We start from the raw sequence: 27,551 nt of genomic DNA, 5'->3' as shown, positions 1-27,551 counted from the left end.
TAAGTCAGTGTGGCTTCCAGGGGCCTCCCCAGAGGGTGTCCTCATGGGAAACCACACTGTAAAATGGTTATTTGTGGATGAGCCTCCTGCTTCATTGCAGGGGCTACCCTGCCTCACTGCAGGGGCTACCCTGCCTCAGCTTACCTCTGCTTCGGAGAAATTACACTCGGTGGGTTTGCTGAGGAGCATTTTGGGTTGGGAAGCAGACCTGCTGTCCAGCTGTTGATGGCCTAAGCCCTTGGAGACCATTAGCCCCTGGCCTCTCTAGTGTGTTTAGAGTGGCCCATCTCCAAGCATGTATTGGGGACTAGGTTTGGGTATGGTTTGGGCCTGACCAGCACTCTCAGATGGGTTTGGGAATGCAATTCCATTTGCCTCCAAGATCAGACTGAGGAGACCAGATAACTGAGACCATTAGCTGTCGCCATGGATAGTGCTGGAAGGGGGAAAGGGATAAAGGTCAGGCAGGTCTAAGAGGTTTCTTATGTTGGCAAGCTGCCAGTAGGGCTGCTTCCTCGTTCGAGGCCCAGAGCAGCCCCCTTTGCTTACCTGGGCCCCAGTGAGGCCCCCTCTGAAGGCCCCCTAGTCAGATGTCTGGCATGAGTCCAGTCCTGCCAGCCGCCGCCTGGCTGCTATTTGTTCTTTTTTATTAGGCACTTGCAGGTGAGTTTTATTGTGGACAGCTCCCCCAGCTCCTGTTCCCACGTTTGTCTCTTTCTGAGTCTGAGATTGCCAAAGGCTTTTACAGCTAATGGGCCTTACAGCTCCCAAGAGCCATTTAAGGGAGGCCCAGAAGTCAATGGTGGTAATTAGTCAAGAGAAACACTGACCTCTGGAGAGCTGCTTGAGCTGAGTGGCCTGAAGTGAAGGTGTAGGGACAGGAGCCCGGGGCCTGCAGCAGGCATGGGGAGCATTGGCACGGGGGTCTCCTCACTTCACCTCTCCCTGGTTCTTCCCGGCCTCATCCCTACCCCCCACTCCTAACAGGGGGAGGACTTCTGGGTGCTTGATGACAGGGTCCTCAGGCAAGCTTGTGTCCTGGGGCATCTCAGGGGCAGCAGGCACCCTGCTGAGCTAACTCTGATACGTTATTACCCACCACCCCTCCCCTGCCTTTCTCCAGAAAGACTCATCTACTGATGCTTGTTGAGGCGGAGGTCTGAGCTCAGCTGTGACTTCTCAGGAGGCAGTATGATGTCCTGATAGAAACCGTGGGCTTTGAAGCTAGACAATTCGGGTTCAAATTCCAAACCAACTTGTTTTAAAGTTTGTGATCTGTAGCAAGTCAGTGAACCTTTTTGTGTCTCGGTTTCTTCATCTGTAAAATGGGGAGACTAATCATGCTGGCCTCCGAGGCTTCTGACAAGGAGGAAATGGTATGCTACTGCACTTGGAGGGATGAGCCCTTGATAAGTAGAAGCTATTATTGTGCCATGAGTAAGTAAGTCTGATGGAGGCAGAACTGGGAAGCTGAAGCCTTTATCTGGCATTCCCATCCCACCACGCCCCGGTTCATTCCTCTCTGGTTAGGCAGAGGGAGCAAGCCTCTAGGGGAGCAGCCGTCTTTCTAGTGGGTGAGGATGGCAGAGGACGGGATAGGGAGGGAAGGAGGTTGAGCTCAGCCTAGAGCTAACCCAAGGAAGGGAGGAGAGAGCCAACACTTGTCAAGCGTCCTATCTGGATTCGCATCGCCTACTTCATCACCTTAACCCCCAACACCCTGTTGGTGGATGAAGATACAGAGTTTCGGAGAGGCTGTGACTATGACCAAGTCATATGGTGCAAGTAAGAGGGGGCCAGGGCTGGAGCTCGGGGTGTGGGAGTTCTAAGTGACTATTCTTTTTACTGTATTTTGCTGTGGTGCATGGTCAGGGGCTAGCCCCTAGGCGCTTGGCTTGGTGCCTGCTATCTAAGAAGCCCCTGGGAGGTCACCGGTCTCTGCTAGAGCCAAGGATAAGGCTTCAGATGCCAAACTTGGGGTCCTTCTGGGGCCTTGCCACCAGGTTTTCCTGGCTCCACACAGAGTCCTGGGCTGGTTGGATCCTGTGGGGGGCTTGTGTCTATCTCCTCACTGTCGTGAGCAGTGGTGCTCTCCTGGGATGTACAGGGCCGTGCCCTCTCTCCCCCTGCAGGTGGATGGCGTTCTGTGCTTGGCCGACATCCTGACCGATGACAGCCACTCAGAGGCCACGCGGGCTGAGGCTGCGGCTGTGGTCGCCCAGGTCACGTCCCCACACCTGCCCTTTACTCAGCACCTCAGCAGCTTTCTGGAGAGCATGGAAGAAATCGTGACAGCTCTTGTCAGTGAGTCACCCTGGGCGGAAGGGGACTGCTGCGTGAGTGGGACTTGTCACAGTTGTCTTCAGTGGGGGCCAAGGAGGCCTTCCTGCCCCCCTCCATCACACACCCACACTCACTGCACCCCATGTAGCTTGCACTGATGTCACACTAGCTGAAATCCCACTGCTCATGCAGTAGAGGTTGGAAAGAACTTTCTTGTCAAATCTCCTATTAAAATGTATGCAGCCTTCTGAGAAGCTCTTTGAGTTAAGGTCACATTGGGATTAATGGACCTTTCAGAACAGAGACCAGGACAAGCCCCATGGAGATGTAGAGGACCTTGAATTTCGAGGTTCAGATCCTTGACCAGAAAGACTCTGACAGGCTTTGTTCCTGAAGTCTCAGACTATTATAGACAATGAATGTGGCAACAATGACGGGGCACGTAGCTTCTCAGAAGGCACTGGTACATGCCAGCCTGCCACCTGCAAGCCCACCACTGGGCCCACAGCACAGGGCCTTGAAGGCTTTGACTCTCTGGATTCCCCCATTCATACTTGTGTACTCCTGGCTAGAGAATCATAGTCTGAGATCTAGAATACTCTCTTCCTCCAGCTTCCCTTTCCAAAACTGCTGAAGCTGGGACTTCTCTAGATAAAATCCTCAGGAAACTTGTTTTGCAAACCACATCCTTCTTTTATAAGTGCTGGCAAGGGTGTGTGTTTCTACTTCTACCCCTATCCCTGTCACTGTCTCCATGTCCATGTGTGATTGAAACTGAATGAAAATTAGTCTCATCAGAAAATCTAGCATTCACTCTTGGGATCATCAAACCAAGCCTGAGAAGATTTGGAGTAACACGAATATAGGGGCAGCACAGAAACTGGGTTAGGAGTCTGAACATTCGAGTGTGACTTTTGTCTTTTCATTCATCCATTCAACAAAGAGCTGTTTACCAGCAGTCCTGGGCAGGCCCTTCACAATTTTCCTGATATAGAAAACATGAGGTTGGAGCCATTTCTCTCAAGTCCTTCTAGCTCTAGAATTTTCAGATCTGCAAGGACTTTGAACAGAAGAGTCATCAGTTACCCTGACTTTATGTCTGATTCTAGGCACGGGGGCAGTGGTACCCACAGGCCAGGCTGGGATACCTCAATTTGCCAGGATCTACATTTCTTCAAAGTTGAGAAATCCTAGAAGCCAACTCTTGAAAGTCTTGGCTGGAGAGAACTCAAGAGAGCAGAAAGTTCAATGCTCACTCAATAGGAGAAGAAACCTAGGTCTAGAGAGGTTGAGGAACCTTCTTAAGGGAACATAACATTGTGAGGATTCACTTATGCCTTGAGTCTCATCCTCAATCCTCCATCAGAGCCAGGCAGGAAACATAAATGGTTGAAGAGGGCCAGATGGAAAAAGAAAATAAGAAAATTTGAATCCTGCCTGAAACTGAAAAGCACGTGCATTGATGAAGGGTGGATGGTAGTCACTGTGAAACTCCCCATTGATCAGTTGCCATGTAGGAAAGGCCAATTTTTAAAGACAAGACAAAAATCCTAAATTTTATTGAAAATCTCCCAATGTATAAGTGATAGCAAGAAACAACTAAACATCCCCAAATCTATATGGTCTAAAGAAGCTTTCCAACTATTGCTGTTATCTCCATCCCTACTTCTTGGCCCAGGCTGGATTTCTCCCTGAAGAAGAGGAGCTTCTCTATTTCTTTCCCCCTGATGAAGATGCACTGTAGAGTCTACTCTGAGAGTCAGCAGATGGGATGAATTTCCTGGGCAGGACGCCAGGGCTCTGTTCTTTGGTGGGAAATAGCCCTCCAATTTCTTGCTATTCCCTGGAAACATTTATAAATGAGTCATTGGAATCCTCAATTTAATCTTCCTAACGCATCCCAGGTGACTCAGACTGTAGTTTAAATAAATGTGCACCCAAATTAAAAGGCACTTAGGTGGTTGTGTTAATAATTGCTGTGTTGGCGGCAACCGTGACTGCATGAGAATTAGTGTGGGTGTTTGGATCTAGAAGAAATCTTTACAGCAAAGTGGGCCAGTGACTCATATGGTCTCACTTCAAACTTTGGGTAAAGGGAGGTGGCCTGGAAAAGGTTGGCTTGTCCCTAGGGGTTCCTCCAAATTAGAGGAGAGGGCAGTCATTGGAAATCAGCAATCATAGAGTTCTGAATTCCTGGGCAAATCCGCTGCTTTGCCCTGGAGGATTAGATCAAGGTGCCACGTTGCTTAGTTGGTCCCACCTGGGCTGAGGGCCACAGCACTGCCCAAGGGCAGAAATTGCCTCCCTGGTAGGACTGAAAGCTAAATATGGAGGAGAACCATTGGGGCAAAGTCAAAGAGGCCTAGCGACATGAGGCAGCCTGGGATGCAGAAAGAATGGGGACCGAGATCGGGCCGACCTGCCTTTGAGTCTAGATGGTAACAATCACCCAGTAATCCTCAATTCCTCAATTTTGGGGAAATTGCTTCATATTTGAATCCTCAGTTCCCCCACTATAAAACTGTGATAGAAAGTTGGATCATGGTGAACGTGGAGTGGCTTCAGGAGATCAAAGGTACACAGCAGGGGCGCCTGGGTGGCTCAGTGGGTTAAAGCCTCTGCCTTCGGCTCAGGTCATGATCTCAGGGTCCTGGGATCAAGCCCCGCATCGGGCTCTCTGCTCCGCGGGGAGCCTGCTTCCTCCTCTCTCTCTGCCTGCCTCTCTGCCTACTTGTGATTTCTCTCTGTCAAAAAAAAAAAATCAAAAAAAAAAAAAAAAAAAAAAAAAGGTACACAGCAGTGCCTGCACCGAGTAAACACTCAACAAATGGGAACATTGTTGCTACTACGAGCTTCTCTGAGCCTCGGCTTCTACACCTGCAAATGGAGGCGAGTCTTTGCTGTGTTAAGGGTGCTCAGAATTTAATGGTGCAGGGCAAGGCACACAGCAGGTGGCCCGATGAATATTATTTTCTGTTCCTGTTTAAGTAGGGACCAGTAACTGTATTCACTCAAAGGGACAAGAGGTGCCAGCTTCAATGTTAGAAACTGGAAGCACATTTTCCTGAAGTGTGGTTTCTCTCCCTGTGTTTTCATAGAGGTGTGATCAGTAGGAGAGTACCGAGACGCAGCAGCACCTTGAATGGTGCTCAAGTTGGAGCTGAGGGTCTGAAGTTGAGTCCCCGGAGTGGGTGGCTGGCACACCTTCTCCTGGGGCAGGAGGCTATTTGGGGTCAAGTAGAGCCCATGGGGAAATGTGTTAAATGGTGGAGAATTACAGGGTGTGGGGGATGTTTCCTCCTCTGCAAAAACCCATCATATTCATCACTTGCAGATTAAAGTGGGGAGCTCTGGTTAGGTTTGGGTCATGGCCACTAGGATCCAAAAGAAAGAGCCTGACATCCCAAGGCTTGGTGTAGGAATTTTCCATAGCCATGTGACCCTTTTCTTGGGACCAAAGAAAATCCTGAAACTCTGCTGATGGCAGCTGGAAAGGCAGAGCCCTTATGTTTTAACTTCAGCTTCTTTCTTAAGGCAAATTCAGGAGCAGTCCCAAGTACATTGCTGGAGACACAGACGGACTGGGAGCTCTTTCTTGCTTCAGGGCCTTTGTACATGCTGCTGTTCCTTGGGCCTAGAACATGTTCTTCCCCCAAATACTCTCATGATTGCCTCATTTTCTCCTTAAAGTCTCACTGTCACTTTCCTAGGGGAACCTTCCTTATGTACCCCTCTGGGCCTTTAGTTAATCTCTGAGCTCTTGTTCTTTTTCTTTCTCACATTGGAATTTGCAATAATCTTATTCATTTTTTTAAAAGCTAATTTTCTCCCACCTACTACTAGGATGTAAACTTAACAGGGGCAAAGCCCTGATCTGTGTTATTCACCATGCCATCCCAAGACACCAGCAGGGCCTGATGCGCTGTGTTCTCCCGGTTAAGGATTAAATGGACACAGGAGTAAATAGAAGGCGTACACCAGGATTCGAATCCCAGCTCTGCCACTTATGTAGACAGATACATTTCCCTCTCTGGCAACTGCTTTCCTATCTCTAAAATGGGTATCCTGTGCAGACTTTCCCCCAGAGCTATTGCGGGACCCGAATGAGATAACGGATTCAGGGGCCCTAGCAGGGAGGCTGATATCTTCCTCTTCACCAACCAGAACTGTGCCAAGAGGCCTCCTCTGGGGAAGTGTTCCTGCTGGCTTCTGCAGCCCTTGCCAACATCACCTTTTTTGACACGATGGCCTGCGAGATGCTTCTGCGGCTGAATGCCATCCGCGTCCTCCTGGAGGCTTGCAACGACAAGCAGCGAGTGGATACGCCTTACACTCGGGATCAGGTGAGCAGCCCAGAGGGGAGCAGCCCAAGAGCCTGTAGCCGTGAAGACAGAGGTTGGGAGGCCAGGGCAAAGGTTCTGGGGGAGACAGTGTGGGCAGGCAGCACAAAGCCCATCCTGTTAGTCACATTCTAGGTCAAGGAAAATGCTCTAGACATGCCTCGTTGCCCTTGGAGCATCTTCGTGAGCCCACTCCCCACCTCACTTTTCCCTCCTGACCACTGTGAGGCCCTCCTCTATGCCCACCCATGCTGGCATAGCCCAGGAGGCAGAGATGCCACTGGAAGGTCCCCGGGCTTCCTCTAGAATTCTGTGTCCCAGTCTGACATTGTTTCCTGCAGAGAGTTTCTTCCCTCCTTGCCTCCGGAAAAGCAGGGGTTGGAGCAGAGCCTTGATTCAGGGCCTCAACCCCTCTCTCAGAGTTTTTGTACATTTGAGCTCCACATAAAGTTTTGTTTGGGGAAAAAGGGTTTATTGCTAATCATGTTTGAAAATATTGACTGAGGGGATTTTCGGAGCCCTGAGCTCTAAGGTGGTAGAATTCTATCCTGTCCCACCTCTGCCATACTCAGAATCCTATTTCCCTACCAGCAGGTGGGGGTGGTGGATCAGGTGGGTGTTAGGCCCCTGTAAATTCCACCAGGTGCCTGAGCCGATCGTCCCCCCAGCCTCCAACCCCACTCACCCCTATCTGCCTCTTAGCTCCAGTCTCTCTTTCTCCCATCCCCAACGCCTCGTCAAAGCTACCACAGCTTCCTGTTGGACTGCTGCCCCAGAAACTTCTGGAAAGCCTTCCCTGATGGCTTCAGCTCTCTGGAGGCCAGAAGCTTTTCCCTACAGGCCGAAAGCTTCTCTACTATTCTATTCATGGACCGTGGGGACGATTCACTCTGAGCCTTATCTGCCCATGGGGTCGAAAATGACATACTTCACCAAGTCGAAATAAGAATGAACTAAACACATGAATACAAATGTGTGGCACGCAGCCCCAAATGGGGAACCTCCAGACTAGAATTTCCTTATCTGTAAAATGGTCATGGTCTCTTCCAGCTCAGATATCCTGTGGCTCTAGGGGCCGAGGTCCCTCTTCTGAATCTGGAGTCTTCCTGCCACACTCTCTCTGCTCCCCCACATTACCCCCTCCCTCCCCCTTTCCCCCAAGTCTGGGCCTGGCACGTCCCCACCCCCTCCATCCTCAGGACAGCTTCACCTTCTGCCCACCTACTTGGTGACTCAGAGCAGCCACTTAGCTAGTGAAAGCGCACCCATTAAAGAAACAAATGGCTCTTTCCTGTGGCAGGGGGAGGATTAAAGTGATCAGAGAGCTCTCTGTAATGAAGACAACCAAGATGAATTAGGCACTGAAGTGCTCACCGCCCCCTGAAACACTTAGGAAATTAAATGCCGCGAGGCTTCCGGTAATGCGTCTGCCAGTGACGCCAGGACTGTCCCGAGCCCCCGGGTCTTGGATCTCTATTTTGTCCACCTCCACGTGGCCATTTCCGTGAGAACCCCTGTCACCCCAGCAAGCTGAATTCCCTTCGAATGCCTGACAAAAGCCGTGATTGCCTTGTCATCTTGTACCCAGCATTGGGGTGTGGACAGGGCTGAGGGCTACCTTGGGTGTGCACTCTTCACCCCCGCCCCAGCCCCACCCCCCGCTGCTAATGTGGGGGAGCTGGACATGGTCATGCATCCAGAAACCCCTGCCTCACCAGACAGCTGCATGGCCTGTTTTCATTCCCGGGAAGTATGTTCTAGGGGCCACGCTGCCCAGGGAATCCAGCCACAGCCACGACCTGGGGCTGTTTCATCTCTGCTCTGCCCAAAGGCAGTGGCAACCTAAGATGACAGGGACCCAGTTATCCGGTCTAGGCCACCACAGAAGCTTTCCCTGAGCATGACTTTCTGTGACCTTTCAGAAATAATTGCTTTCATAGAGGTGGAAGGTACTGGTTTCCACTTCCCATGAAAACACACATTGCATTGGTTTGTATTTTAGAATATTCAGATTTTGTGGCATTTCTGGAAACTCACTGTGAATACCATCATTGGGAATCCATTATCAGAAATGCCAGTTAGTAGGGATTATAATTGACTCATGTTGCAAAGGCCCTCTCTACTGTATAAAACCCTTCTATATACCTATGTGACACACGCAACATAGTAGTAATGGTACAGGCTTTGGGTTCAGACAGACCCAACTTCAAATCCTGGCTCTGCCACTTGCAAGCTGTGTGACCTTAGACAAATCACTTAACTTCTCTGAGCCATAGGTTTCCTCATTTGTGTAATGGGGATAATCTCTTTCTTCCCCCTTCCTGTCATTATGATGATTAGATGACAGAAGGCTCATAAAGTAGTCAGAAGCAAAGCAGATACTCAGTGATGAATGGGGCTGGGGTCTGTGATAGAACCAGGGTCTGGGATGGGTCTGAGATGGAATGTCAGCTTTGGGAAAGGAGGGTGGGGCCAAACATGGAGGTGATGTGGGGGTGGTGCGTGTAGTGTGGAGTCAGGCAATGCATGTGTTGCTCCATTCTGTGTGGGTAAATGCAAGTTATGTGTGTGGATTGGGGAGTGGGGTTTCGGGGGTTTTTGATAAAGATTGTAAACCAGCATCACAACACCCAGTGCTGACCTGCCCCAGGAGTCCCTCTTACATAGCCAAGGGAACACTAAACACAGAGCCTGTAATCTGGCATTTACCCGTTCTCTCTTCCTATGAGGCGCACACCCCAACTTCGATGCAATCCCCGGGCACTGTCCTCTGGCTTAGTTCACCAACAGCCTGGGACCTACATCCAAGGCAGTGTTATGGCCGTTGTGGTTCTCTTTCCTGAGTCCAAATCCCAGGCCTCTTGTCTTGTGTCTCTGGTGGTGAGGAGGGCAGGCTGGGTCTGGAAGATCCAAGTTCCCGAGAGTGGGACCTGTGCTTTTCTCAGGCCTAGGCAGGTGCTCCTGGTGTCCAGGCCTGCCCAGTTCCCAGCTCCCTGGCCTGACCATGCCTAGCAGATGGAGTGAGAGGCTCAGGAGAGAGAAGCAGAGGCTGTGCCTTCCCTTGCACCGCCTCGCCCCCGGGCTTTGGGGAAGAAAGTACGTTCCAAGAGACCACATCCTTCCTCTCTCGGAGCTCTTCATTCTTCAGACCAGTGTCCAGTGTCCTTGTCTTGACTGTTTTGTTTTTTTATTTTAAAGATTTCATTTATTTATTTGACAGGGAGAGACACAGTGAGAGAGGGAATACAAGCAGGGGGAGTGGGAGAGGGAGAGGCAGGCTCCCCACTGAGCAGGGAGCCTGATGCAGGGCTCGATCCCAGCACCCTGGGACCACGACCCAAGCTGAAGGCAGACGCTTAATGACTGAGCCACCCAGGCGCCCCTTGACTGTTTTGTTTTTTTTTTTTTTTTTGGGTAGAGAAAATGGTAAGGAGGGAGGAAGGCAGGACAGAGAGAAGCACTGGGCTCCCCCTAGAGGCTGAAAGAGATTTTGCTGGCTGCTGTTGACATTGCTGCTCTAGCTTTTAGAGAGTTAACACAGTGATGGTAGAAATCTAAATATTCCATCTAGCAATTAAAGAGTAATTCTAATTACAGTCATATGAAATGTTGGCCTTTTTGTCCTAATTACTGCACAGCATAAAAGCAATCATAACTTTTCATTAAATGCATCTCAGATTTTCTGTGTTGTGAATGCTCTCATATGAGCACACCTGTTCCTTCTATTCGGGATCATCCTCACTTGATTTTTATAGGATGTGGTCTTCCTAGTTTACAATGTAAAAAATGTTAGTTTACAATATAGAAAATGAAAGGGACAGAGATAGAGTCAGAGTGTGATCACAGGCAGGCTTTGCTGAGAATGTAAGACAAGCCTGGTTCATGCCTTGGGATCAGTTGCAGACAAGTGTTCCAGGGGTACCTGCCCTGGGCCAGCATGGAGTAAACCTTTTTCTCTGGGTGTGTGCTGACATCAAAAGGCTTTACCAACTTCCTCTTACCACATGGGGCATTTCTTCTTGAATCAGTGACATGGGAGGTCCCCTGCTAATTGGCTGGGCCAATTTGCTATTCCCCCCAGTTTTCCTAAGGTAGGCAGTCTTTGGGAGGCCAAAGGAAAAATGCCACAGAGGTAATGAGCACAGAGTTTTTTTGCGGCGGGGGTTGGGGGGGCGGTTCTCCACTGGGAAGGGCTCCTTCTGTTCTGTGATCTCGCCTCCCTTCAGGAATGATTTTCCATTAACAGCACTTTTGGAAACAGGGGGTGCTGCATTGGCTAGGACTCCTTGACATAATCCTTGAAGCTCTGGATACTTTCAGGCTCTGTTTCCCAGAAGGAAGTTATGCTCATTTTGTTTAACAGAAGTTCTGGGTGTTTGACAAAACATTAGCTCATTGAATGTTTGTAACTATCTTATGAATCATGTTATACATTTATCCTGTTGTAGACCAAATAATGATCCCCCCCCCCAAAGAGGTCCACATCCTCATCCCCCAAGCCTGTGTCCTACGTCATGCGGTCAAAGGGATTTTGCGAGTGTGATAAAATAAAGGATCTTGGTAAAGGAATATTACCCTGGATTATTGATGTGGGTCTAACCTTACCACAAGGGTTCTTATAGAATGAGGCAGGAGGGTCAGGGTCAGAAAGTGAGCTCTGAGTGAGGAAGCAGAGGTCAGAGAGCTGAGAGCCAAGTAATGCAAAGCAGCCTCTAGAAACCAGGAAGGGCAAGGACGTGGATTCTGCCCTAGAGCCTACCGAAGGAATGCATCACTGCTGATAATCGGGTGTTAGCTCCTCAAGACCCGTGGAGGGCTTCTCACCTTCAGAACTACAAGGGAAAATTGTGTCGTTTTAATCCTGAGCCTGTGGTAATTTGTTATAGCAGCAATAGAAAACTAATACAACTTCATCAACCAAGGAAAGGCTAAATACCATGGCCGAGATCCTATGGAAAAGAAATGATAAAGCCAGGATTTGGAATGAGGCTGATCCCTGTGTTTAGCCACTATGCTGCACTGCGTCTCATCTGGGGTGTCTCTCGAGACTGATATCCTCTGTATTCACCGATTAACTGCAGAGGGAATAGTGCCCTTTCACTCAGGAGGATTAGAACTTAACTGGAAATCATCAGACAGGATTGAATTAGCCTGGGCCAGGGGAAAACTGCCCAGCTCTTGCACTGTCTCCTGACGGCATTGTTATCATGTCTCCAACAAGGTAAACCAGTTGTCCCTAAAATCCCATTCCTGCACTTGACTTCAAGAAGTATTGATTCCCTTTCCCCACTACTTCACAGGGCACATGCAAGGATGTTTCAGAAGGGGAACTCAAAGCAGGGCATAATTGGCATTTATTCAAATTGTGCTTAATTGAATACTTCATCTGAACCTCAGAAAACCACATGGGGTACAGGCTTTGCAAAGAGGAAGTAATTTTCATTAACAGGATCTAAATTAGTCTGGCACAAAGACCTACCTGGGCCTGTGACACAGCTAGTAATTGCCGCGTAATGAACCTGGTGCTGCAGACAAAGGTTTCCTTTTCCTTTTTTATTTTGTCCTTCCTTCCTTGCTTCCTTGCTTCCGACCTTCCCGTTTGGATCTGTGTGTCCAGGAAGTGTCTTTATTTGGAATGGCTGGCTGGTGACGGTTGGCGCATGGTGGGTCTGGGTGGTGGGAAGAGAGACTGAGCTCCCTCCTACTGTTAACGGCCCATAGAAGGCCATTGAACCACAGTCTGACCCAGACTTGGCCTCTTGTTTCCTTCCTCGTAAGACTGTGCACTTCAAGCCTCTTGGGGAACCTTCCATGTTTTAACTGTATCTTTGACCCATATTTTTCCTTTAACTCCTTCCCCTCAGCCCATACACACTCACTGTCTTAGAAGAGGAGGAAAAAGAGCTTCTAGGGACCAAGCCTTCATAGAACATCTAGGGGGAGGGGCAGGGTTGTCTATGGGATAGAGCTTTTGGGGGTATTCTCTCGTTCTTTCCCTGGCAGCCCATCCCAGCATGCTTAGCCAAGCCCCTGACCAGGGCTGAGCCTCAGGGCTGACACACAGCAGCCTAAGCGTAAACATTTTTCAACATGTTTAGTGGGGATGGGGGTAAATACTCTATTAGTATGGCAAACTTTTTCTTTTCTGTGCAGAAGAAGAGATTTGTTATATGCATTTTTTATGAAGAATAATATGCCAGTATTGAACCAATTAAAATCTAGATAATACTCTTTCTTGGTAAACAGCACATTACTATGCGTTATCCAGTTCTAGAACTGTCCTCTGTAGACTGTCAGCTGCTGCCTCAGAGGTGGGGACATGGCCTCCAGTTATAATGTGTCACAAGCTTTGAAGAACCCTTTGGAGAGAGATAGGACTGCACCAGTGAGAAGTGTTTTCTGTTTTGTTTTATCATTTATTTTAAATTATCACTCAAAAGTGCTGTCTGCTTCTGTGGCAGTGGGTGGGTTTCATTTTGCCATTTATGTCAGGAGCAGTGTCTTGGGTGGCATCTGAGTTAATAGGCGTCAAGTTTCCAACATTTTCCAGTGGTGTTTTGGCACCTTACAGTTTGGGGGCCTATAAGCGGTCCCTTGATGGCCCATTCCTTAATCCAGTTTTGGGCAGTGAGTTCTCTCTGCAATCTTGACTATGCCAAGGGGTCGGGGTGGGGTGGGCTATTGGCTACCCAGCCCACATGGTTGTAACCAGGCTTGTTATCCACCTGGCTTCATCATATCTTCACTACAGACAGAGCCCTTCGGGGATGACCAACAGGCAAGGATCGTAGACTGCAGACTCGTAAAGTCAGCTGAGCAAGAACTTTCTCACCAGATTCCATACAATATATGACACTTGTGGTGTAATGCCGCCCTTTAATCTTACTCATGTCTTATAAGTTGACCTTGATACCCATTAATTTCAGGTTGAAAGTAGGTGGGGTTCACTATCAGGGGAAGAAGCTAGGAGAAGTAAAACCCAAGCCAGGGGAGGGGCTAACAAGGAGTCAGCCAGTTCTGTCTGCATTTCAGGGTCTGGGGCTAGGTATACCCAGTAGAAAGGTGATGGGCCCCCCATCTTCACTCAAGCCACACTGCTTTCTCCAATGGAGTCTTGGGGCCCCCGGGGGCCACCCCAGTGCCACATGCTGCTGAGTGGGGACCAGTCACTGGGGGAGGCACATGTGGGAGGAAGGAGCCCATGAGGATGGAAGACCATACCATGGGAGGATGGGCCATACAGATGGAAAGACCCATAGGCTAAAGGAAAGCTTCATAGCTCCAGGCTCCCCTGTCTGTAGAGAGCACCGTCTGGCTCCAGGGTGCCCGTTTTCTCAGATTCCCGATTCTCTTTTCCAGATTGTGACCATCTTGGCAAACATGTCTGTCCTCGAGCAGTGTGCCTCCGACATCATTCAGGAGAATGGTATGTCTTTTCAGCACTGTGTACCTTGCATGGATTACATGGCTCTCCAGGACGGTGTGCCTTTGTGTTTGTGTGAAGGCCTGTGTGTCGGTATGAGAATTGGGGATGTGTGTCTCCACACTTACGTGAGCGTGTGTGTGTTTGTGTGTATGCATATGTGTAGAGCCGGGCCAATGTGTAAGTGCTTGTTTGCTTTCAATGGACTTCATTCCTCATGGGACACAGGCAGTGACTGAGAAGACGGAGCCTGTCAGATGACGCTAGTGGCATACTGGAAATAAAGCAGGGCAGGGGTAAAGTACACCCAAGCTGAGGGGTTAGCAGGTGCTATTTTAATTAGGGTGGTGAAGAGTAGACACATATTTCATTATTATCCAAAAAAGGAAAAATCTGTCCCTGCCAGAGGATATGTTTGATTTTTCGATCGTTCCTATCATATCGGCCTCCCTCAGAAAACCGGAGCTCCTGAGGAGGGTGAGGGTGGGGGAGCAGGTTGGGCAGGCCTGACCCCCGGAACCCCCCCCCCCCCCGCCCCCCCACCGAGAGCATGGCCATCCCCCTGGCTCCCTGGTCCCGCTTGCACCCAGGGTGTCCGCAGAGTCCAGGTGAGGTGGGCCGGGTTTCGCTGGCCGGGGAGTGGCCCTGCTCCATCTTTGCCTCTGTGGGAGGACAGGACAGGTCTGCCGCCCTGCAGCTGGGGTAGCAGGGGCTTCCTGTGACTGGGAAATAAGGGAGCAATTAGCAGCCGGTTGGAAACCCGAGACGCTAATGAGGACGAGTGAGCTGAGAGCCCAGGGCCAGCTGCTTCTGCTCTTGTTAAACCCCCTTCTCCTAGGTCGTCCCGCTGTTTTAACAAACACACACATTCCCCATCCCCCATTGCCCTATCATTAATTGAAAGACATCATTTTGAGTTAATTTTATGTGATTGAGCTAATAATGAAAAACTTTACTGAGCCAGCTGAGGCTAAGAGACTGAGGGGTGTTATTCGAGGCCCGTTCCTTCAGCACTCAGAGCCTTAAGTTCAAGTGGTCAGCGGCGGCAGGTCTCCAGAGGCCTAGGGATTTGGGATCGGAACATCTGGCCTCTGTAGGGGGTTTGATGGCTTACAAAGGGCTATTGACAAGCTTGTTCAGTCAGCAGTTAGAAACCTACTCCATGCCCGGCATTGTGCTGAACAAATGCACACAGAGGTAAAGAAATCCTTGGCTTTGTCCTGGCAGAAGAGCCCAACTGGGTCAGAGTGATAATGTGAGATAGCATGAAATTGACAATAAAACATTGCAGCCGAGGGAGGGGCGTTGCGGGAGGGGAAAACTGGAAACAGGCTGGGCTTGAATGTTGGCCTTGTAATTTACTAGCTGTGTGACTTTTGATTTTCCGACTGCAAAATGGGAATGTACCTAGCTCCCTGACTGATGTGAGGATGAATAGGCAGCTTGTTAGAAGACTATCTGGCAAAGAATGGACGCGGGGTCAAGGGTGCCTGCTCTTTCAGGAAACAGTGGCCGTCTCACAGAGCTTGGCTAAAGAGTGTTTCATGGGGCAGAACTGGAGGGATGGGCTGTGATGGTGAGGCAGTCAGCACCCACGGGAGCTCAGTGGGATTCTGGACGGAACAGGACAAGGCTATTGTGGGGACTGGGCTTTGAAAGGCAGTCCTCTTACTAGGAGTGCCTGAAACTCTGACGTGGCTTGCCCTGAAGCCTGGTGATGTTGTCTCTGTCCTGCCTGAATTGTGTGTGAGTGTTGGTGGTGTGGGCTAGAGGAAGGGTGGATCTGGGGGGTCAGAGGCTGTGCTGCTGTCACCCCTATAAGGGGAGGCAGGCCAGAGCAGCCCAAGTTCTTACGAGATCCACTGACATCAGTATCCCTCTTGAGGCTTCTCCTGTAGGGACTGGGCTGAGATGGAGAGAGTGTTGGGGAGGGAACAGGGCCTTGGGGTCTGGTCTCCGAAGATGTAACTCCCAACCTTCAGGCAATTTTTCTGGCATTGAACCTGTGCAGGACTTGGAAACAGTCTGGATTTTCCTAGGCAGCCCCAATTTCATGGCATCTTATCTTTTTCTAGATAAGACTTACAAAGTTTATATTTAAAGGAAACTTGGATTTTATACATTTGTAAGACTTTTCGCGTGAATGCATTCATATTCATTCATTTGATATTTATTCAACAAATATTTGAGTGAAACACTATTCTAGGTACTTCAGCTATTTTCATGCAGGAAATGGACACAAATCCGTACCCCTTGGGGTTTACCTGCTAGTATATGAGAAACTATTTGATTCTTTATCAGATCCCAGGTACTAAGTGGGGGTTGGGAAAATGGCTTCTTTGTTGGGAACCTTAACCAGGAGTTAGTAAAATTATCTGAGCCTATGGCATTTCTCAAAGTTGTCATTCTGGTGTCCCTTGTTCATGTGCCCACAGGCTATAACATACACATCTCAGGACATTCATGGTTTTGACCTTGTCTTAGGGACATTGTGCACATAGGGAGCCTGAGGACTGTGTTTCATTCAGTGGTCTGCGAGAGGCTTGGGAAGAGAAGCACCTTGCCCTAAGGTTAGCATGTGTGGTGCCAGAAGTAAGAGGGACTGGGTCCCTTGAGCCTGTAGGAAGGAGGAAGGGGCATTTATTTACAAAGCTCATCAGAAAAATAAAAGGCTCATCCCTAGGACTGAATTGTCCCAGGGCCATAACTAAGTGACCTATAGCCCCTGTGCATTGGCGGGATCTAGGAGAGTTAGAAATCACATTTGGTTCAAGTAAGATTCAGAGAGACGTGTGGCTAAGGTCTTGGACTGGAACAGACTCCTGTGTGAACTTGGGAAATCATTTTCTCTCTCCAGACCTCGGGTGCTCTTCTGTGAAATGGGGTTGGGGGGGGTTGGGCTAGATCTCTAAAGACCCTTCTGGCTCCATGGTCAGAGATTACAAACTTAGATGCTTGTAGACCCAGACAGGTAATATGAATGGATGATGTAGACTCAGCAGGGACCAAGCCAGTCTCATTTAAAATAGCAAGCTTATAATAAGCTTCAGCAAATTGTCATGAAGAAATGTGGGCCCAATGTGAAGTCAGGAGGCAATATTTTTGGAAGCTGGATTTTGATGGAAATCTGAATTTTAATGGAAGTCTTCCAATTTTCATAATAGCAAAAATTTTAAAAAATGTTTAGACAGTGTGTGGAGCAACAAAGCAACGTAAAATATATCTGTGGGCCATGTCTGGTTCAAGTTCTAATCTGGCGGGTGTCACTGGGAGCAGGGAAGGGAGTAGGCTGGGGTAGGTAGGAAATACCTTTCCTAGGAGAAGGACTTTTACTACAACTTGAAGGATGGGAATTATTTAAATGGAGTGTGAGAGGGAAAAGGACATCCATGCAGAAAAATTAGGAGGCAGAGGCACAGAGCTGGGAATCAATGTGGAGGTGGGCTTATGGGACAATCAGAAGAGAGATCTGGATTCAGGGGAGGGCAGTAAGTCTTTTCAGCTGACCCAGTTCAGGCCTACAGCTCTCAATCCAGCTACCTTCCCTCCTCCTGTGCTTGAATTCCCTCTAAAACATTTGCTCTGTTGGTTATCCAGCCCAGGTTTGGGTCACCTCCCCTGGTGCCCCATCCCCTCTGGATCGATCTCAGGTGCAGCTGAATCAGAGATGAAGGAGGCTTGGAGAATAACCAAATTACCTGAGTTCTGATACCAGCTCCCCAGCTACTCCAGGTGTGACCCTCGAGAAGAGACTTCCCTTCTCTCTGGGCCTCACAGTGAATTATACTAGTATCTAGTTCATGGGGCTACTGGGAGGTTTTAGGGGATCATGCATTTATTGTGTATTCAATATAGTATCATGCATATAATAGAAGCTCAGAAATAACATTTTAAAAATGAAAAGGGATATCTTCCCATGTCCCTTCCAAGTATAGTGACTTAGTACGTGGAGTCAGAGATATCCTCAGGGCAGAAGGAGTAGAAGCGATGGCCTCATCCAGCTTCTTTCCCAGGGAGGAGACCGCCTAAGTCTCCAGCTCTTGCAGCCTTCTACCCAGCTGGCTCCCGGGGGAAGGCTCCCTGCTGGGGCAGGTGCCACCTGTTCTTTGCCTCCTACCCAGGGGTCCAGCTAATCATGGGCATGCTGTCCGAGAAGCCAAGGTCTGGAACGCCCGCTGAGGTGGCGGCTTGCGAGCGAGTCCAGCAGAAGGCTGCGGTGACCCTGGCCCGTCTCAGCCGAGACCCAGAAGTAGCCCGGGAGGCTGTGCGGCTGAGCTGTAAGCGGTGTTGTCTGTGGCAGGAGGGAGGGGAAGGCGGGTGTGGGGAGGGGAGCAGTCCTGGTTTCATGGCAGCCACAGATGACTCCGAGTCAAGCCTGGCAGAGGTGAGCCGTACTCTCCCAGGGCCAGAAAACGCTGGAAAGGGGGCCCATGTGCAGTCCCTGGTCTAGAAGAGACTAATTCTATTAAAATAAAGCTAGAGAGGAGAAGGGCCCAGAGAGGCTGAAGTCGGATGGAACCATGACTCCCCTGCAGACTTCCCACTTAGAAGTCTAAGTTCCTTCATTCACTTGTTCCATTCCATCCTTTACTCCCGCACTCGATTATCCGCTTCCTCTCTTGTTTCCTTACCTGCTCATTTGTTGATTCACTCATGACCTCATCCTTTTGTTCATTCATTAACTCATTCGTTGCTTCTTTTATTCACTTTTTGCTCATTTATTAATTAATTCACCCATTAAATCACTCATGCATTCAGTTCATCACATTTACCCAATGGAGGGGTTCAGAGCACCCACTCCCTGCTCGACTCCGTCCTGGCCCCTGTGACTGTCACCCTGATGGTAACATTGTCCTGACCACTGGAGCTTACAGCCTCATGGGGTGGCAGATGTGGGAAGGAAAACGTGTGCTTGAATACCACAGAGCAACGTTCAGAGCATGTCCAAGTCTGTTGCCGCACAGGGGAGGTAGCTCACATTTATCTGGGTGGGTCAAGGAATGTTCTAGCAAGGAGGTGAGGCCTCAGCCACGGTTTGAGGCCTTATTGCAGTGTGGTGGTTGAGAAAGGATGCCCCAGGTGGGGGCACAGGGACAGGCATGGCCTTGCTGCCCATCATACAGGTCCCTGGCAAAGGACATGAGGTAGCCCAGGCTTCCGGCTCCAGAAAGACTTTCTGGAAGGTAAACACACAAAACGTGTCTCTACACCTTTTTATTAATATCTCATGAGTTGACTTTTTGTTTTGTTTTTGTTTTTTGAAGTTTGTAGAAAGTCCCCTTATACTGAAAAGCATAGGCCTTTATTTACCTTTCCTGTAAAGGCCGAGGAAACATTAGCCTCCTCACTCTGAAGTTTTCTGTCATCTTAGCAGCAACATATTTTCTGACCGAGGTAGACATTTGGGGGAAAACAGTATTGGGCAGTCCTGCTGATAATGACGTAAACATTTGATAGAGTTCCGGCAAAATCAGAAATACCCACACAGGACGTTCTCTCCCCAAGTTCCCCCATACACCCTGTTGCAGTCTTCCTGAGCTCAGTGCGGGCCCTGACCCGGGTCCCCTCCTACCCGAGGGAGCAGGAGGTCTCCACCACAAGCTCCTCCAGGGGGCTTCAGCCCCTGTTCCCCAGCTGGTTGGTGATCTGGTGGGGCCCAGGAGTCACCTCCCTCTACAGCGCCCCACGTAGAAGGCGTGAGGGAGAGAGAGCACCTCTGGGTCAGGCCTGGCCGGGTCCATCCCCTTCCTGGGCATGACATTCGTGTGTGTCTCATGCAGGTATGTCCCGCCTCATCGAGCTCTGCAGGTCGCCCTCCGAGAGGAACAGCAGTGATGCTGTGCTCGTGGCCTGTCTGGTGAGTTCTCCAAGGTCCCCCAGCTTCCTCCCCAGGCTTTCGGGACTGCAGGCCAGGGCCAGGAGAGCAGCTGAGGCCTCAGTTGCCCTGCATAAGCCATAGACTTCTCTGCACTCAACTTTTCTCTTCAAAATGGTGATAAGGGTGTTTCACTCATTCACAAAACTGTGAAAAGAAAAGGGGCACCTGGGTGGCTCTGTCAGTGGGGCGTCTGACTCTTGGTTTCAGCTCAGGTCGTGATCTTAGGGTCTTGGGATCCAGCTCGCATCAGGCTCCCTGCTCAGTGGGGAGTCTACTTGTCTTCCTTTCCCTCTGCCCCTCCCCCCAGCTCATGCACACTCTCTCTCTCTCTCTCAAATAAATAAATAAATCTTAAAAACAACTGTGAAGAAAATGATATGAGGTCATACATATGGGAACCCTCCCCCGGACCTGTACTTTTAGGAACCATGAACCTTTGAGGTTCTGAGGAGTCTTAAGAGCACACGGAGAGCAGGGTGTCTGGTGGGTGGAATGCTGGGAGCTGGCAGTGACGCCATGATGCTTGCAGCAACGGAGCTAGGGTGTGGAGGTCTCCTGCCTGTTCTAAAGGGGACACTGGGAGAAAAGCCTTCCATCCCCTTGGACAGAGCCCCTTTACTGGAGCCCTTTCAGCTCTGTAGCTCCCCCATCCTTTGTGGAATAGGACTGGAGGCAGTAGGACAGGATAAAGAGTGTTATTCACCGGGATCTTCAACCTGAACCAGACAAGTGCATCTCACAAGGTCCCCACCCAACTTCTCCTTGCTGCATGAGGCCACCATGAACGAATCCCCTGTACCAGCTGGGGGTGCATGTTTTGTCTCTCTACATTCCTCCCTGCAGGAGCCATCCTAAATCCCAAAATAGAGCAGCCTCCAGTTGGAAGCATGAGGAGGCAGGGAAGCCAATGGATAAACAGGTCATTTGGCTTTCAGAAGGGAGTGCCAGATTCTTGGTTGGTCCTTAAAGAACATGGTGGTAGTGATGGATCTGGAGGGCCTTTGAGCTGGGTCACAGTAAAGCCCGCTCTGCATCCCATTATTTTCTAGACTAAGCTCATCTCATTTTTAGGAGCTCCTGATAGATATTGTATGTTGTGAAGACAAGAGGGCATTGCAGTGAGACACACCTGTCTTGGTTTTGCCATTAATGAGCTGTGTGACATTGAGTAGGACACTAAGCGCTTGTAAATCTTATTCAGTACATATTTACTGAGTGATTCTGTGTGCCAGGCACACTTCTAAGCTATGGGGATACAGCTGTAGGGGGAAGAAAAGACAAACATCTCTGTTCTCATGAGGTTTTGATTCTGGTTCATGAAGAACCTTAACTGTTTTGTGCCTTTGGTGATCTGGTAGAGCTTCTAGATCCCTTCTAAGAATAATGTTTTAAATGCATAAACCAAAATATATAGGATTAAGGAGACTAATTCTATTAAAATAATCATTAGAGTATTTATAGGTGATGTATTAATATATGTACTTTTAATGAACACATTAAATAAGAGAAAGCAGTGGGTCTAATGAATATTATAATCTTGACTAGGGGTAAGCATAAATGGTATCTGACAGTACCTCCAACAAGAGTTGCTCTTGTGACTTTTATTGGCTCATGAGTCGCAGGAATTATTGAGACTTCGCAGTCTAGCAGGCAACTGACAACTGGCAACTGAAGGAGATGCTAATTTTCTGTTGGAGGTTAGTAGGTAGAGTGATGTAATTTTTCCCTCCAAGTTCACAGAACTTCTTAATTCTGTCTGGCTTAGGGAGTCAAGTGGAGAGAGTTAATGGGGGGCAAATATAATCATTGGCCCCAACTGCCATTATCTCCACAACTCAGGGGGCCCACAGTGCCCGGCACTATAAGGCCCTGAGGCAATAGTGGGGAGTCATAAGTCTTCAAGCAGCATGTGGGCCTGTCACAGTTCCTTGTCCATCGCCATACTTAGTTTGAAGTAAAACATGCAGAAGGGCTTGGCCACCATCTTTAATCACTTGAAGGTCTTCCCGGTGGAAAGGGGATTACATTTCTCCTGGAGGGTGGGTCATGGGATGCTGAAGAGAGCTCCTCCCTTCCTAATCCACCCTCCATGTGGCTTCTGGGCTAACCCTAATTTTACAGTTACGACACTTCCATCACGGGCCCTTCCATGATTCCCCTTATCCATGGCCTACCGTCTCCAGCCCTACACAGGCTGGCTAGAGCACACCGCAGGAGTCAGAAAGCCTCCCACTGCCTCCTGGCCCTGTCCCGCTCGGCCAGGCCAGAGTACTGAGAGCCACCCTGACGTTGCCCTGGCCTCTGTCCTCGGCAGATGCCCTTTCTCTCCCTCTGCCAGCAGCCCCTTCAAGGTTTAGACGAGACTCCCTCTCGTCTGTGAAGTGTCCCAGGAACCATCTGTGGCTCAGAGGCAGGGAACACACAGTGTGCACCCGGGCCTGTAGGCTGGGATTTTGTTTTCTTCAGTAGGAGGCGGGTTATGTGATCCAGGGTACCAGGTGTTGGAAGGGGAGGCTCTTGGAATCCAAACCTAGGCCTGCCTGATGCCGAAGGGCTTGACGTTGCAGCCAGACCTTGTTTTCAGCCATGTTTTCTCCCCCATGTCTTATGGCCCTGGTCTTGCTACCTCAGCTCCTGGTTGGTTTTTGTGTTTCTCCCCAACTAGTCAGGAACCTTCTTAGGGCTGGGGCCGTCTTCCGGCTCTTGGTGTCTCCATAGAACCTTGGGCTTGGGGACTGTTTCTTGCCTGGCCAAGGGCTGTGTAGACTTGTCTTCCCATCCCAGGCCCCAGAATGGGCAGGTGTTGCTGATTTGGCTCCTAGAAGGGGCTCCACATTTGAGTGTGGGCCCCTCGCTGCTGCAATGGGAGCAACTGGGTGGCTGGGCTGGCAGATGGAGTTGGAGGCTACCTCTCCTACCTTCCCCATGGCCTTCTCCCAGGCTTCAACAGCTCTCTTCAGGTGGAAGGAGGACATTTCAATTATTGTCTCCCACATCTGGGAAAGTGGCAGTGCAGATTGCCTCTCACAAACAGAATTGATTTTTCCTTAATGAGGTGGCTGTCAGTGGGCTGCTGGGCTTGGGTGTTTTCTGACTGTCTGGGAAGGAGATCCTGGGATGACTGGCTGTTAACCCTCTGAGGGAAGCAGGGGCCCAGAGACAATCTTCAGAAGGGGGATGGGTCCTTTGAGCTCTGGGATGCTGAGGAGGGGGTGCTCTGAGTTGGTTTGGGTTCCTGTCCCACAGGCTTCCTGGGGACCCTGGGGAGATGAGGGTATCTGTTTGCCTTTGTGCTTTTTCAGGTCTGTTTCTAGTTCATTCCCTTTCCCTCCCCCTCTTCTCCCTTTTTTTTCACCTCTTCTCTCTCTTTCTGTCTCTCTCTCTACCCCCATCTCTTGCTCTCTCGCCCTAAAAAAAGAGAACTACAGGCCAGGGAGTGCCTGGGTGGCTCAGTTGGTTAAACGTTCAACTCTTGATTTCAGCTCAGGTCATGATCTCAGGGTTATGAGATTGAGCCCTGCTCTGGGCTCCACGCTCAGCCGGTGGGGCTACTGGAACTTCTCTCTCTACCCCTTCCCCCCCCTCTCTCTCTCTCTCTCTCCTTCCCTCCCCCCCTTTTTCTCTCTCTCCCCCTCCCTCTCTCTCTCCTTCTCTCTCTCTCTATCTCCCTCTCACCCGCCCCCCCTTTCTCTCTCATTTTTTTTCCTGTTCTTTCCTCTAGAGCTTACCTCTCTCAGAGGTTTTTCTCTCTCTCCTTCTTTCCCTTTACTCCTTCCCAACCCTCTCCTTGCTTCCCACTCCCTCCCTTTCCTCCCATTCTGGCTCCTCACCTGCTCCTACCTCCATCCTGTCCCGTTAGCCCCCCATCCCCAGGACACTCTCTTTATCTTTGTCACTATTTCTCTCTCTCTTTACATCTCCCTCTCGTGCCTAATCTCTTTTCTTTCACCAGTTCATCTCTGCCTCTTTGTTTTGACTTTTCCTCCGTGTTCCATTTCTCTGTTGTCTCTTTTTCTCTGTCTCTCTATTTTCTTCTTCTAGCTCATTCTCTTTCCTCGTGAGTCTATTTTCTCCCCATTTCTTTTTCTTTGTCCCTCCCTCTTGCTTTATTTTCCTCCCGATGATGTAAAATACCTCAGTGGCCTCGGAGCCTCCTCTGCTGAAAATCTCAGGTTCCATTTTTTTCTGTGACAAGCCAAGGATTATAGAGTTATTTCTCCCAGTTGGAGCCAAGAGGAATCAGGAAGTGCCACAGAGTTCAGCCCCATAGCTCTTAGGGGAACTCCTACCCCAGGAGAGGCAGGACACACTAGTAAGGGATAGTCTCCTGGAGTCCACTTCTTGCCACTGGTGTTTCAGACCCTGCTTACATGCATAGAGACATAGGTCCCCTCTCCTTGATCTACCTTGGACATGGCAGCATCTGTTTATCCGACAACCAACTTAAGCCTTCTTCTCTTTTTACCAACTTGGTGATTTCTCAGCAATAGGTGTAGGTAATGGGCCTCTGCCTGCCTTGTGCTCAATATAACCCCTTGTCCTGGGCTCGTACTAGTCTTCCTGTGTGGATGAGTATGAGGGCCTTGGAGTGGGACTGCTGTGGGATCTCAGGAAGGCCGTTTTCCCTTACTGAGCCTTTGTCTCTTCATTTCCAAACCGAAGATCATGATACTTACCTTGTAGTAACCTTTAGGGATTAAATGAAATACTGTGTGTAGTTACTGAGTAATATTGGTATTCTTTTTTTTTTTTGCTTCTTCTGCCATTCCAGATATTCCCCTCTCTTTGTTTCCCAGGTTGGCTTGGGGGGGTGGGGCGCTTAATCTCTCGCCTTGCTCCCTGCTGTGTACAGGTCCAAGAAGAGGGAAGGAATGCAAATTCACTGAGCACTTAGCATGCACTGTCTCAGCTGACTGGTAGGCGCACAGCCCACATGGAGTTTCGGGCTGCTCTAGCAATAGAACTCTGTTTAAAGCTTTCATTTGTTCTTTTTTTTTTCCCCCCTAACAGACATTTATTGGGCCCTATGCCAACCCCTGTCTTACCTGCTATAGATGCAGAGAAAAATAAAACAGAGTCTTTATCTTTGAGGAGCTCAGAGTCTAGTGTGGGAGACAAACCCCTCAAAACCAGTTGCAGTCGAGGGTGAGACGTTTGAGGTCCACCCAGGGACCCAGGCTGCACAGAGGAGGGAGGGACTGTCTCTGCTTCAAGGAATCAGGGAAGGCTTCCCAGAGGAGATGATGGTGGACCAGGCCCACAGGATAAATGTATCTGCTGGCTCAGAAAAAGTGGGGAGGAACTTTGTGTCATGGAGAAGAGCTGAGCAAAGGTGCAGGGACATAAAACAGGATAGAGCTCTCAAGGAAGAGTGAAATGCCCAGCTCAGGGAGACCTAGCCAGTGGTGTCATCCATCCGTACCTCTCTTTCCAGCTAGAACCTCCATCTCCTTCAGTTTTATGACCTTCCTTCCTCTTTCTTTTCCCTCTTTCACATCCCATAATGCTTTGTCAGAACTTTGCTGAATGTATGGATCAATAAATAGCCCTTGCTATACTCTAGGGATCCAGAAACAAGGATATCATTCCACTCATGCTTCTGTTAGTAACGGTCCTGGCATGAACAAATCTTGAACCTAAATATGTCAGCAAGTGGACCAGATTTTTTTTAATGACAGATGTTTAGAACAACCAAGTTCCTAAGCTGACTGAAAAACCAAAATGGCAGAACCATTATTAAGACCACGAAAGCTGTCGGATGACACCCACCATAATGATCAAGGTACACATGACACCAGATGGCCAAAAGGACCACATCACAAAGGTGTCAGCTGACCGAAGTGATGATTGACTCAAAAACTGCTACAGGAGCCACTTCCTGGAATGTACTTCCTGGATCAGTGGAGGGGGATGCATGCCCCTGAGCAGAGCCTGGTCTGACCTGTGTCACCTCTTCTGTTTCCCCCTAGGCTGCGCTGCGGAGACTGGCCGGGGTCTGCCCTGAAGGCCTGCAGGACTCTGACTTCCAGCAGCTGGTCCAGCCCCGGCTTGTGGACTCTTTCTTACTCTGTAGCAACATGGAGGAGAGTTTTGTGTAGTGAGTGCGGGAGAGGAAAGGCAATCTCATGCCCTCTCTGAGTACGTACCCATGAACACACCTGCGTACACACCAGCTCCCTCACCTCCTTATTTATACTTAATTTATTTTTTACAGGAAATGGACAGAGGGCTAAATTGTCTAGCAACAGCATCAGGCAGTCTGTGGGCCTGGGAGTCAGTCTTTTGTATTTTTATCTTGGACTTCTGTGACTTTTCAGTTACCGATGTTGAAAGGCATAGTGCCTAACATGACCTATTATCACGGACGATTTCCTTTCATCTTGCTTCTTCTACTCTCACTATATAATCTTGCTTCATTTTTCCCCCTTTTGGAACCAAAGTATGTTTACTGCCCAGTAGCCTCTGACTTTTTTTTTTTTTAACATGTCTTGTTCTTTTCTAAAAGATTTTAAATAAATTTCATAGTTGGACAGAATATACTAGAAGGAAGGTTCTATTCTTTACCAGATGAAATCATACAGAATGTGTCTTGTATTTTCAGGTTATATTACATCTTAGACCAAATTCTTCAGTCATAAGGTTTCATGTCCCCAAATCCTTTCCAACTATTAAAACCCTGTAGAGAGTTGTATTGCTTTCATAAGTGCACGAATGGGTCAAGTTCTGAGGGATTTAGTGAGAAATCAAAGAGATTTCTGAAGTCTCCAGAACCTCAGTTTCCCTAGACTTTTCTGCTCTTGTGTAACTTCCTGGCAACTGGGATCCTCAGTAAATGATATCTTTTCAAAAGTGTACTTGAAAGTAGTGGTGTGGCAGAGCTGGCTCTTGCCAGCTTGCAAGGGACAACCGTGAGAATTTCTCTCCAATTCTGCATTCATTGATCTCATTTTGGTAACTTGAAATTGACAATGGTGGGAGTATTTACATCTCAGAAATTAGATGATATTATAACTCAGAGCTTTTTTTTTTTTTTTCCAGAGAACTGGTTTGCCAACATCATTGCTTGAAAATATTAAAAAAAACTATAAATCCTTTTGAAAGGCTTCATATCATCATATTGTTATATGATTTTACACGATTCAAGAAACATGTCTTGAACTCCTATTACTAGTCTAAATGAGTTAACGTCATGTGTCCTGTCCTGAGCTGTGCATTTCATATGCATGATCTCATTTATTTCTGATAATAATCACATGAGATGTCACTGTATTATTAAATCCTTTTGCCCAAGATTACTAACTAGTAAGTGGTGCTAGGATCTGAACCCAGCAATATCTATTCCAGGAACCTTTGCTCTGAAGTCCTATGCTATAGAGAAAGGTGATATCAGGGTCCTTCCACCTAAAATGATGACAAAGATAACAGTGATAATCACAACAATAACAAACTTCTTGTACAATATTTTCCATGTGCTAAGCCCTTGTTTTATATATTTATATATTGCATATATAATATATATTTATATATTCTTATGAGTATACATTAATATTTATTACTATATATTATTTATTCAGTCCTTATGCAACTCTGTGAGGTAGCTATGATGCCCACTTTACAGATGAGGAAA

At 48.7% G+C, this 27,551-nt stretch overlaps 1 protein-coding gene across 2 annotated transcripts in view; it reads left to right on the top strand.

Moving 5' to 3' along the window:
• The window catches only part of LOC111150008 (INSC, spindle orientation adaptor protein), a 121,318-nt gene extending 95,296 nt beyond the window's left edge, over positions 1-26,022 (top strand). Inside the window, exons 8-13 of one of the 2 annotated variants that reach the window (XM_022507319.1) lie at positions 2,133-2,304; positions 6,448-6,626; positions 13,983-14,049; positions 18,168-18,323; positions 19,827-19,903; positions 25,894-26,022. In XM_022507319.1, coding sequence (XP_022363027.1) covers positions 2,133-2,304; positions 6,448-6,626; positions 13,983-14,049; positions 18,168-18,323; positions 19,827-19,903; positions 25,894-26,022 — 780 coding nt within the window. Of the gene's footprint in view, positions 1-2,132; positions 2,305-6,447; positions 6,627-13,982; positions 14,050-18,167; positions 18,324-19,826; positions 19,904-21,156; positions 21,169-25,893 lie in introns of those variants that run through there. The other variant, XM_022507320.1, reaches the window with a different exon arrangement.
• Positions 26,023-27,551: the final 1,529 nt, after the last annotated feature.

This window comes from Enhydra lutris, unplaced genomic scaffold, assembly GCF_002288905.1.
Source record: "Enhydra lutris kenyoni isolate GAN:26980312 unplaced genomic scaffold, ASM228890v2 scaffoldscaffold22, whole genome shotgun sequence".
NCBI lineage: Eukaryota > Metazoa > Chordata > Mammalia > Carnivora > Mustelidae > Enhydra > Enhydra lutris.
The sequence above is the reverse complement of the archived record's forward strand: the minus strand, read 5'-3'. Positions and strand labels throughout refer to the sequence as shown.